Source organism: Suncus etruscus, chromosome 15 (assembly GCF_024139225.1).
Source record: "Suncus etruscus isolate mSunEtr1 chromosome 15, mSunEtr1.pri.cur, whole genome shotgun sequence".
Lineage (NCBI taxonomy): Eukaryota > Metazoa > Chordata > Mammalia > Eulipotyphla > Soricidae > Suncus > Suncus etruscus.
In genome coordinates this window covers 72,229,944-72,242,291 of record NC_064862.1, presented here as the reverse complement: position 1 = coordinate 72,242,291, position 12,348 = coordinate 72,229,944, and the positions used below count along the sequence as shown (strand labels likewise).

General features: G+C 49.5%; 1 protein-coding gene across 1 annotated transcript in view; it reads right to left on the bottom strand.

Annotated features, from left to right (window-relative positions):
- Positions 1-11,758, bottom strand: part of LOC126029920 (general transcription factor II-I repeat domain-containing protein 2-like) — a 49,545-nt gene extending 37,787 nt beyond the window's left edge. The window contains exons 1-4 of the mRNA XM_049788157.1: positions 11,614-11,758; positions 6,101-6,239; positions 2,415-2,534; positions 36-219 (exon numbers count right to left, since the gene is read on the bottom strand). Coding sequence (XP_049644114.1) covers positions 36-219; positions 2,415-2,534; positions 6,101-6,239; positions 11,614-11,712 — 542 coding nt within the window. The 5' untranslated portion in view covers positions 11,713-11,758. The remainder of the gene's footprint in view (positions 1-35; positions 220-2,414; positions 2,535-6,100; positions 6,240-11,613) is intronic.
- Positions 11,759-12,348: the final 590 nt, after the last annotated feature.

Below are 12,348 nucleotides of genomic sequence, written 5' to 3'. Positions count from 1 at the left end.
AGCCCAGGACAAACAAGGTGAGGCTGGGCCATTACCTGTTTATGACAACAGAGATCCCGGCTTTGTTCTTCACGATCCACCGCAGGGTCTCCAAGTCATAGTGCTCGGGGGACTGCAGGGGGATCCCTGGAGGGAGCCCCCGGATGGTCAGTGCCTCAGGGTTCCCCAACACCTGCTCGTAGGGGATCTGCACTGGTGCTGTCGTCCCCAAGGCCTTGCCTGCAAGGACAGATCATGGGTCCCCCAGGGCCTGCAGAATTGTGGCTGGAACCTCAGGACAGGGATACTGAGCCCCAGAACTGGGGGACCCTGGGCCATCCTCTGTTCCAGGGACAGTCTCAATCCATAGGAGACACCAGGATAGTCTAGCTTTTGGGGCTGGGAAACCGAACAAGGCCCCGGTTCCATCCAGGCATCAGAGTGAAGAAGAAAAAGGAAAAAAAAAAAAAATGAAGGGGCCAGAATGGTGGCACTAGAGGTAAGCCTGGCAAGCGCCAGCCTAGGACAGACCTGGGTTCAATCCCTCCGCATCCCATATGGTCCCCTAAGTCAGGAGTAATTTCTGACTGCATAGCAAGGAGTAACCTCTGAGCATCAAATGGGTGTGGGCCACCCCCCCCAAAAAAAAAAGAAAAGAAAGGAAAAGAGAGAGAAAAGAAGAGGGGAGCAGAGGAAAGGGGAGTGGAGAGGAGAGGAAAATAAAAAGAAGACAGAAAATGCTTCATCTCAGATCTACATGTGGGAGAGGGAGAAGAACCCAGGGTGCACACTGTGCCGGCCACTGAGGTGCTTGGGTTGGGGGTGCTCAGGTTGGCCAAGAGAGGCCAGACCCCATGCCTCACCCTCTGTGTCAGGCCCACTAGCCATGCCAACGCAAGTCAGCCTGGAGTGGGTCTTCTTTCTGCTCTGGTGGGTTAACCCACGAACCTGTGGCTGGGAAGTCCCTGGAGCCTGAAGCTCACAGGAAGCAGAAGGTCCCACAGATGTGCCGGGTGCCCTTATCACATGAGGCAGTGAGGTGGAGACTCCATTCCAGGCCCTTGTCCAACACCCCAGGAATGTGAAAATATGGGAAGCAGTGAGGGGAGGTGGGAGATGGGAACAGCACAAATATCGGGCCGATGCTCATTAGGAAGTGCTCTCAGTGTGACTCTGTGGGCTCATTGAGAGGGTCTGTATGGGGGGTGGGCATGTTGTCTACATCCCTCAGTGGGGCGAGAGCCTTCCTCTAGCTAAAAAAATCTACAAGTAAGAATATCTCCTTTCAGATTCCTTCACAAACTGAAAATTGAGCTTCCATACGATCCAGCTATACCACTCCTAGGAATATACCCGAGGAACACAAAAATACAATACAAAAATTCCTTCCTGGGCCGGGCGGTGGCGCTAAAGGTAAGGTGCCTGCCTTGCCTGCGCTAACCTTGGACGGACCGCGGTTCGATCCCCCGGTGTCCCATATGGTCCCCCAAGCCAGGAGCAACTTCTGAGCACATAGCCAGGAGTAACCCCTGAGCGTTACCGGGTGTGGCCCACAAAACCAAAAAAAAAAAAAAAAAATTCCTTCCTTACACCTATATTCATTGCAGCACTATTTACAATAGCCAGACTCTGGAAACAACCAAGATGCCCTTCAACAGATGAGTGGCTAAAGAAACTGGTACATATACACAATGGAATACTATGCAGCCATCAGGAGAGATGAAGTCATGAAATTTTCCTATACATGGATGTACATGAAATCTATTATGCTGAGTGAAGTAAGTCAGAGGGAGAGAGAAAGACGCAGAATGGTCTCACTCATCTATGGGCTTTAAGAAAAATGAAAGACATTTTTAACAGTATCTCAGAGACAAGAGAGATGAGGGCTGGTAGGTGCAGCTCATGAATGAAGCTCATCACATAGAGTGATGAGTGCAGTTGGAGAGATGACTACACTGAAAACTATCATAATAATGTGAATGAATGAGGGAAGTAGAAAGCCTGTCTCGAGTACAGGTGTGTGTGTGTGTGGGGGGTGGGGAGTAGATAGATCTGGGAAATTGGTGGTGGGAATGTTGCACTGGTGAAGGGGGGTGTTCTTTACATGACTGTAATCATACAACTATAATCATATTTGTAATCACGGGGTTTAAATAAAGATAATTATATAAAAAAAGAATATCTCCTTTCAGGGGCCGGAGCAATAGACAGCCGGGTAGTAGGACGTCTGTCTTACACATGGCCGACCTGGGTTCGATCCCTAGCATCCCATATGGTTTCCCTGAAACCCAACAGCAGTCATTTCTGAGCAGAGTCAGGCATGACCTCTGAGCACCGCCAGATGTGACCCCAAATTCCAAAATAGAATAAAAGAAAATAAAACAATTTTGAACAAGTCAGCCTGTGTCGGAGCAGGGTGCCCGTCTGTCCATTACCGTAACTAGTGCAGAAATGGTCTTCCACGGCTTTCTGGAGCTCAGCCCTCTCGCCCGCGTCTGTGGGGGTCTCGTCTGGGGGGCACAGCCGCTGAGATTCAGGCAGCCCCTCTGTCACACCTGGAAGTGATCGAGGGGCACAAAGTCAGCTTGGGAAGCCTCAGGGTTAGGAGCATGGGAGGGTCCCTCAGTGGAACTCAATAAGGTGTTTTCAGCAAACCCACCAATCAAGAGCAATCCTCAGAAACAGATCCCCAATAAAGAAATAGAGAAGTAGGGACTGGAGCGATAGTACAGTGGGGAGGGCGTTTGCCTTGCACATGGCCAACCAGGGTTTGATCCCAAACATCCTATAAGGTCCCCCCAAGCTTGCCAGGAGTAATTTCTGAGTATAGAGCCAGGATTAAATCCTGAGCACCACCAGGTATGGGCCCAAAACAAAACAAAACAAAAACAAAAGAAATAATGTAGCTTCCAGAAAGAATCAAAGGACAGGAGTCGATTTATTTTGGTGGGGGAGGGGGCACACTCAACAGTGCTCTGGGGTTAGTCCTGGCTCTGCTCTCAGGAATCATTCCTGGCAGGTTCAGGGGATCATATGGGGTGCTGATGATCAAACCCAGGTCAATCATGTGCAAGGCAAGCACCCACCTTGACGTGCTATTGCTCAGCCTGGGTTTTTATAATAAATGTTCCTTGCCAGAACTAGGGTTAAGGTCTCACAAGGACCCACTTCCTCTACCCATATTTCATCTCCTCCAGGGACTCAGCAGGCTGAGAGGCAGAGCAGGAAGCTGTCCCTGTCCAGAAGAGAACAGTTGGCTGGGACAGTCCCCACGGCAGCAAAGACCACACACCCAGACCCCTCAACACTGACTGGAAATGCCGCTGTTCAGCAGATAGGACTCGTGAACAGTGCTCCCATTGGCGAAGCAAGGCAGATGATGCAGGTCCACAAAGGCTCCTCCTCACTGTGATGATGTCTAAGGAGACATGAGTCTAGTCTGACAGTGATGACAGGAAAGCTCCTACCAGGGCAGCATGATGGGTACTATTAGTAGAACTGAAGTGGAAGAATCAGACCAAGGAATCTGTGGGAGCTCAAAGGGTGCCATTGCCTGTCTGTACTTATGTGTTGAACCCTGAGTTTGATCCCACAATGTGTGTGTGTATGGGAAGTCTGGGGCCCAACTCTGCTGCCCAAGCACCTGACTTTGCAGATCCGCACGACCATGTATCACTTGTGTGTGTGTGCACATGTCTGTAGTGTGTGTGCGTGTGTCTCCCAGACCCCATGAGTGCTGATGAGGAGGTTTCCCCAAAAGAGCAAACACCCCAGTAGTGCCTGCACCCTTCCCACACCATATTGGCAATGATGAAGAGGAGACGAGAGGGGACATGATTTTATTTTGTTTTGTTGTTGTTTAGTCATAGCTGGTGGTGCTCAGGGTTTAGTCCTGACAGGGCTGGGGGACCATATGGGGTGCCAGGGATCAAAGGGATCAAACCAGCTACATGTAAGGCAAGTATTTTACCTGCTACACCAGGGGAGGTAATTTTAATTTTATTATTTATTTATTACCACTCCAATGTGAGGGAGGTAATTTTATTATTTATTTATTTATTTATTTTTGGTTCTGGGGCCTCATCCAGAGGTTCTCAGGACTTTTTTTTTTTTTTTTTTTTTTTGTTTTGTTTTGTTTTGTTTTTGGGCCACACCCGGCAGTGCTCAGGGCTTACTCCTGGCTGTCTGCTCAGAAATAGCTCCTGGCAGGCACGGGGGACCATATGGGACACCGGGATTCGAACCAACCACCTTTTGGTCCTGGATCGGCTGCTTGCAAGGCAAACGCCGCTGTGCTATCTCTCCGGGCCCAGGTTCTCAGGACTTACTCCTAACTCTGTGTTCAGGATCATCATTGGGGACTGGGGTGGTGCCATATTGGGGGGTGCCAGAGATTGAGCCCAAGTTGGCTATATGCAAATGGCTACCATATCCTATACTATTGCTCCATCCCCTTTAATGATAAATATAAATATATTTTATGTTTGTTTGTTTTTGGGCCACATCCCATGTTGTGTATGTAAATATTTTGGGGGATTACTATGTTGCTCACCCTAATCTGTGCCCTACCCTAGGGTGTGACCTGGCATTCTGCCCCCACCCTAGGGTAGGACCTGATTCTGCTTTCACCATTGGTTGGTATCTGATCCCACCATTGGGTGGGACCTGACTCTGGAGTATAAGAGCAAGGGTCTGTGGAAGGCGAGGGCTTTTTGCTGGCTGGAACTGAATCTGAGTCTTTGGACTTCAGTTTTGTCCATCCGAATAAAGCAAATATTTCCACGAGCCTGATTGTCTGCGAGCTGTTTACCCGCCGTTTCACCTCAGAACCGTGGGCTAGACAGGGTGGCAGACGCGTGCTCCGAGCTGGAAGAAAAGGGCCTCATTCTCCATCCCACCATCAGTCAACCTCTTCAGGGGCTGACCTGCTACAATCCCACACCCCGTGATGCTCAGGGGTTACTCCTGGCTAAGTGCTCAAAAATGGCTCTTGGCTTGGGGGATTATATGAACCCCGGGAGATTGAACCGAAGTCTGTCCTAGGTCAGTGCGAGCAAGGCAAAAACACCTTACGGCTTGAGCCACCGCGCTGGCCCCGTCTGTTAAAAATTGAATTTTAGGGGCCGGGCGGTGGCGCTAAAGGTAAGGTGCCTGCCTTGCCTGCGCTAGCCTTGGACGGACCGCAGTTCGATCCCCCGGTGTCCCATATGGTCCCCCAAGCCAGGAGAAACTTCTGAGCGCATAGCCAGGAGTAACCCCTGAGCGTCACCGGGTGTGGCCCAAAAACCAAAAAAAAAAAAAAAAAAAAATTGAATTTTAGGGGCCTAGTGCGGTGGCGCTAGAGGTAAGGTGTCTGCTTTGCCCGAGCTAACCTAGGACAGACCTCGGTTCGATCCCCTGGCGTCCCATATGGTCCCCCAAGCCAGGAGCGACTTCTGGAGTAACCCCTGAGCGGCACCAGGTGTGGCCCAAAACAAACAAACAAACAAACAAAAAAAGAAATTTAATTTAAGTATGAAAGATGGAGGGACTGGAGAGATAGCATGGAGGTAAGGCGTTTGCCTTTCATGCAGAAGGTCATTGGTTCAAATCCCGGTATCCCATATGGTCCCCCATTACGGCCAGGAGCGATTTCTGAGCATGGAGCCAGGAGTAACCCCTGAGCATTGCCGGATGTGACCCAAAAAAACAAAAACAAAAACAAAAACTATTTAGGGGCTGGAGAGATAGCATGGAGGTAAAAAGTGTTTGCCTTGCATGCAGAAGGTCGTTGGTTCAAATCCCGGCATCCCATATAGTCCCCTGAGCCTGCCAGGAGCAACTTCTGCAACTTCTGAGCATAGAACCAGGAGTAACACTGAGCACTGCCAGGTGTGACCCAAACCCCCCCCCCCAAAAAAAAAAAAAAAGAAAGAAAAAAAAAGAATGAAAGACGGCAGCTGGAGCGATAACACAGCAGGGAGGATGTCTTCCTTGTGCTCCAACTGACTTGGATTCAATCCCCGGCATCTCTTATGGTCCCGAGCACCATCAGGAGTGATACCCGAGTGCAGAGCAGGTGGATAATGCCCACAGTAGCGGCTGTAAGATGTAAGACACAGGCGGGGCTAGGGGCACCTACAGTAGCGGGCAAAGTCCTTCTGCACGTCTGTCCTGGCACTGACAAAGGCCCGTCCTCGCTCGGTGCCCACCACAAACACGTCTGTCTCGTATACAGCAATGCAGGCCACTTCTGCCTTGGACTTGGCCAATTCTTTACACTGCAACACACAGAGAACAGCAGGATAAGAGACGGGGGCAATCAGAGTTCATAGTACCTGACAGGTATGATCTGAGACTAGAATGTGGGGTGAACACAGTGTAGCAGGCTGGAGGATTGCTGTGGAGGGGGGACTCAGGTCTCATCCCCAACACCATGGGGTGCCCCGAGCCTGCACCAGGGTGACTGGGAGTAGTCCCTGATATCCCCCAAAAGCAACATATTATGGGGGTGACAGCCAGGGCTTGGCATGTCCAGGGCCAAGTTTGATCTCGTGTCCTCCTGAGCACTAAAGCTGTCTTTAGTGGTGGGAGAGGAGCCATGATCCCCAAAACATAATCTGGCTGGGTAGAGTAGCACCTGGCTTGTATACTTAAGACAGGTAAGGCGGGCCCGGAGAGATAGCACAGCGGCGTTTGCCTTGCAAGCAGCCGATCCAGGATCAAAGGTGGTTGGTTTGAATCCCGGTGTCCCATATGGTCCCCATTGCCTGCCAGGAGCTATTTCTGAGCAGACAGCCAGGAGTAACCCCTGAGCACTGCAGGGTGTGGCCCCAAAAAAAAAAAAAAAAAGACAGGTAAGGCACTGGATTTCATCCCGCACCAGCCCACTTGCACCCCATGTGATCCCTGTGGATCCATTAGTGGGATCTGGGGCCTCAAGGCCGAGCAGGCACAAGCACTAATTCATTGTGAGCTCCGCAGCTGTGAGCCCATATAGCAAGCATGTGTGTGAGCCTCAGCAAAATCAACATTGACCCTATGTTTGTTTACTGGTTGGTCTTATTTTGCTTCTTTGGAGCACCCAGATCTGTGTTCAGGATGCTTTTCCCACTGGACTATTCTCAGCTCCAGAAATGTTCTTTTTGACCCCTCTAAAATTATGAATTATTATCAAAAGCATCTATTTGGGTTCCAACCCCAAACATACACCCTAATTCCTGGCATGGAGTTTCTACAGCCCTTGGACTCTGTTTTGGGGTCACACAAAACATGCAACAATTTTTTTCCTTTCCTTTTTGGTTTGGGGCAGTTCTATGCTTGGGAATCACTCCTGGCAGTGTTTGGGGGACCATAGGATATCAGGGATGGAACCCGAGCCTCCTGTATTCGGGGGCCTGAGTTCTGTCCTGTGAGGGACCTACCTGGGCCCTGTGGGTTTCCAGGTGAAAGGGGCTGGAGCAATACACCACTGAGGGCAACTGCCTTGTACACAGCTGATCCAGGTTTGATTCCCGGTACCCCATAGGATTGCTCAAGCCTGCCAGGAGTGCAAAGCCAGTCCAGGAGTCAGCCCTGAACACTGCTAGGTATGCCCCCCTCCAAAAAAAATCCCCAACAAACCAATCGATAAAAGACACAAAACGTTTGTAGTATTTGAGTTTTTGAGTTTTATTTTGGGGAGGCAGGGGGTTAGTTCACACACAGTGGTTCTCAGGGCTTACTCCTGGCTCTGCACTCAGGGATTTCTCCTGGCAGCGCTTAGGAGTCCACATGGGATGTCGAGGATCCAACTCTAGCCAGCTGCGGGTAAGGCACATGCCGTGCTATTCCTCCGGCCCAGCTGCAGTTTGTTACAGCAGCAGCAAACTAGGATGGAGGCATCAGTTGATAGAAAACACAGAGAAGGAGCGGGCGAGATAGCATGGAGGTAAGGCATTTGCCTTCCATGCAGAAGGACAGTGGTTCGAATCCCGGCATCCCATATGGTCCCGAGCCTGTCAGCAATTTCTGAGCATAGAGCCAGGAGGAACCCCTGGGCGCTGCCAGGTGTGACCCAAAAAACAAAAAAACAAACAAACAAAAAAAAAAACACAGAGAAAGAAAACAAATGCCTTCCCCGACACAGTTAAATACTGTTAGGATGTGACAACCATGAATGTGCTACTGGAACCCTAGCCTAGGGCCCTGGAATGCGTCTTGGGAGGTGCCACACACCAGGATTAAGCCACTGCAATCGCTGGGGGGGGGGAGACAGGCTGAGACCAGAGCCTTATCTGTATAATATGTGGTATGTGGGACCAAGTGAGCTCACAACTGTTTCTAGGTTTTTTTGTTTGTTTGTTTTGGGGCCACACCTGGCAATGCTCAGAGGTCACTCCTGGTCCTGCACTCAGGGATCACCCCTGATGGTGCTCCAGAGGACCATATGGAATGCTGGGGATCGAACCTTTATTTAGCCACATGCAAGGCAAATGCCCTCCCCAATGTGCTACTGCTAGGACCCCTGATATTTATTCTAACTAGGTTTCCATCATGGAAGAAGAGATCTGGTGGAGCTGAAGAGAACAGGACGGTGAGCTGGGCACTTGCCTTGCACTGGGCCAACCGAGGGTAAAACCCAGGCATCCCAGGTCCCTCAGCACCACCAGGAGTGATCACTGACTGCAGTGCTGAGGAATTCCCCCCACCCCCCAAAAAATAAAAAGAAAATAAAAAGAAGAAAATGTATCCAAAAGGAAAACAAACAGAAGGAGCCGGAGAGATAGCATGGAGGTAAGGTGTTTGCCTTTCATGCAGAAGGATGGTGGTTCTTATCCCGGCATCCCATATGGTCCCCCGTGCCTGCCAGGGCCGATTTCTGAGCATAGAAGCAAGAGGAACCCTTGAGCACTGCCGGGTGTGACCCAAAAAACAAAAAAAAACAAAAGAAAACACCTTGGGATTTATTTGGGGGTTGGTTATTGGATGTGTGTGTGGCTGAATGACACTTGCCTCGCACCTGTCAGACCCTGAGACTACCCACAGCTTTACACATACAAACCACCCACCCATATACCCAAAATTAACCACTACTCACACCATGAGCTAATTTTTGGATGGGTGAGGTTTGGGTCACACCCAGCAATGATCAGGGCTTACTCTTGACTCTGCGCTCAAGATCATTCCTGGCAGGGTTTTGAGGACCACATGCCAAGCCAGTGCCACTGTATAGTCTCTTTCCACTTTCAACCTCTATTCACATTTTCACACAGGCACACGAGCCTACACAGTTTTAACCAACAAAACTGGAATTTCACTGCTGCATAAAGGCTGACATTTTCCTTTGTTTTGGAGCATTTCTAATCCTGAAGAAACTGATTTTTCTTTGCAAATAGGGGTCACCATAACAAAATTTAGCCTGGCAGTGCTAGTGGGGGTTGGGTGGTTGGGTATGCAGTACAAGGGAGCAAACTTGGCCTGGTGGATTCCAGGCATGCTCACTATCATTTGTGTCACTTTCCCAGCCCAAAATGTGATTTTTTTTGCATAAATATACAATATTCTGTCCTATGTATATGTCAAAATAAGAATAAAATAAAATAAACCAAAAAGTAAAATGAAATCTTTTTTTTTTTTTTTTTTTTGGTTTTTGGTTTTTGGGTTACACCTGGCGGTGCTCAGGGGTTACTCGTGGCTGTCTGCTCAGAAATAGCTCCTGGTAGGCATGGGGGACCATAAGGGACACCGGGATTCGAACCAATCACCTTTGATCCTGGATTGGCTGCTTGCAAGGCAAACGCCGGATGTAAAATGAAATCTTGACTGAATATTTGTTTTCGTTTGGGGGAGCCACACCTAGCAGTGCTCAGGGCTTACTCCTGGCTCTGTGCTCAGGATCACTCCTGGTGGGCTCAAGGAACAATAACAGGGGCCGGGCGGTGGCGCTAAAGGTAAGGTGCCTGCCTTGCCTGCGCTAGCTTTGGACGGACCGCGGTTCGATCCCCCGGTGTCCCATATGGTCCCCCAAGCCAGGAGCAACTTCTGAGCGCATAGCCAGGAGTAACCCCTGAGCGTTACCGGGTGTGGCCCAAAAACCAAAAAAAAAAAAAAAAAGGAACAATAACAGGATGCTGGGAATTAAAACTGGATAAACTGCTGGCAAGGCAAATCCTCCCAGATTGCTCCAGCCCTTTGACTGAATGCTTGAAAGGAAGGATAAAGCCATTATTCCCCAATGTTTTTCTTTCTTTCTTTCTTTCCTTTCTTTTGGTTTTTGGGCCACACCCGGCGGTGCTCAGGGGTTACTCCTGGCTGTCTGCTCAGAAATAGCTCCTGGCAGGCACAGGGGACCATATGGGACACTGGGATTCGAACCAACCACCTTCGGTCCTGGATCGGCTGCTTGCAAGGCAAATGCCGCTGTACTATCTCTCTGGACCCTGCCGCTGTACTATCTCTCTGGACCCTCCCCCAATGTTTTTCAGAGTTGATTGATACTTTGAGTTCATATTTATCAAAACTGAGCATGTCACTTTGTGAAAGTATACATACAAGTAAGAAAAACTATGTTCCGGGTACCACCAGGAGTAATCCCTGAACATTGTTGGGTTTGGCCCCCAAATCCAAAATAAATAAATAGACCCTATTTTGCTGGATAACTTGATAAAATTCTCCTCTTCCTCTTGATCTTTATAATGACACATGACTGAGAGTTTAAACTGTATCATGTATGGGGTGATAGTACAGCAGGGAGGGTACTTGGCCTGCATGTGGCTGACCTGGGTTCAATCCTCAATAACTCACATGATCCCGAAAGCACTGCCAAGAGTGATCCCTGAGCACTGAGCCAGGAGTAAGCCTGAGCACTGCTAGCGGTGGACTCCCTCCCAAAACATTATTGAGTATGGTTTCTTCCACACCAAGCAGTACTTAAGAGCTACTCATGTGTGCACTGGCAGTACTCGAAGAGCCAGTCAGTGCTAGATATTAAAACCAGGACCCCTGCATCCAATGCACACATGAGGTAAGCCTTGAGGTATGTAATTGAGGCATGTCCCATACCTTGGAATTTCAGTGAAAATATTCTCAAGTAAGACAACACTTAGATCTTCAGATATAGATTTTCTATACTATCATGCATTAAATATTAAACCTGGGGTTGGAGATACAGTACATCAAGTACAGTGCTTGCCTTGCACAGAACCAACCCCGGTGTGATCCCCAGCACTCTGTGTGGTCCTCCAAGCCTGCCAAGTAAACCCTGAGCACAGCAGAGTGTGGCCCAAAAACAAACAAAAAATTTTAAACCTACATATATATGTATATGTACATATATGTATGCTTTTAAACAGATAAATTCATATGCTTATACCTATTTTTGTTTACAGACATATTTTTATTTATTAGTTTTGCTTTGTTGGGCAGTGGCGCTCAGTGGCTATTCCCAGTTCAGTGCCTGGAAGTTCCAGGCATAAAACTTGGGCCTCTTGCTTGCAAGAATCCTGTTGCTCCAGCCCTCTGAGCCCTCCCCAGGCTCATGCCCTCTGTGAATCCCAAACTCAGGCTGCTAACCCAGACCCAGGCAGAAGAGGCGAATAGGACAGGGCATGTGGCCCACTGCAGTACTCGGCGGTGAGAGGTTGCGTGCAGGCATTTCTGAGCTGGAAACCTCACCATGGACTCCAGAGCGGACATGAGGAAGGTCACCACCATCCTGCTCTCCGACGACTCCTCCTTTTCCACGGGGAGGGTGGACTTTTCGACCTGGGCCATGGTCCCTGGGGAGAAGCGGAGAGTGAGCGGAGGCTGTGTAGTGGCTCAGGCCGTGGAAGCTGGACGACAGGAGGCGCGCGCTGTCCGGCCAGGGGCAGGCACGTGCTGTGTGTTATTTTGTTGTTTATTTTTGTTGTTGTTTTATTGCTTGGGGCTTATTCCTGGCTCTGTGTACAAGAATCACTCCTGGTGGGCTTGGGGGGCCATATGGGATGCAGGATGGTACCCAGGATGGCTGCATGCAAGGCAAGTGTCCTATTCCAGTCCTAATGCTCTGGCCCACTACGTGCCTCCATAGTGTTTATCCACAAAAGTGATTTTGGGGGAAGCAGAAAGACTCAGGCCAGGGGAACCAAAGTCCCCTGAGTTCAGGGACAACAGCCAACGAGACAGTCAGTGAAGCCTCCCAAACACCCAGAGGAAAGAAAAACCTTGACGAACACACCATCTGGAGCCTGGAAGATAGGAAGAAAGGAGTGCTGAGAGCAGCCCTCTCCCCACACCCTCACTGCTGTTTCCCCAGTTAAATCCCACAGGACTGATAAGTGACCTGGTGGATAAATAAGACCCTGGAGTCTGGAGTCTGATCTTCAGCGATCCCTGCAGAGGTTTAGGAGGTAGAGCAACAATGCAGCG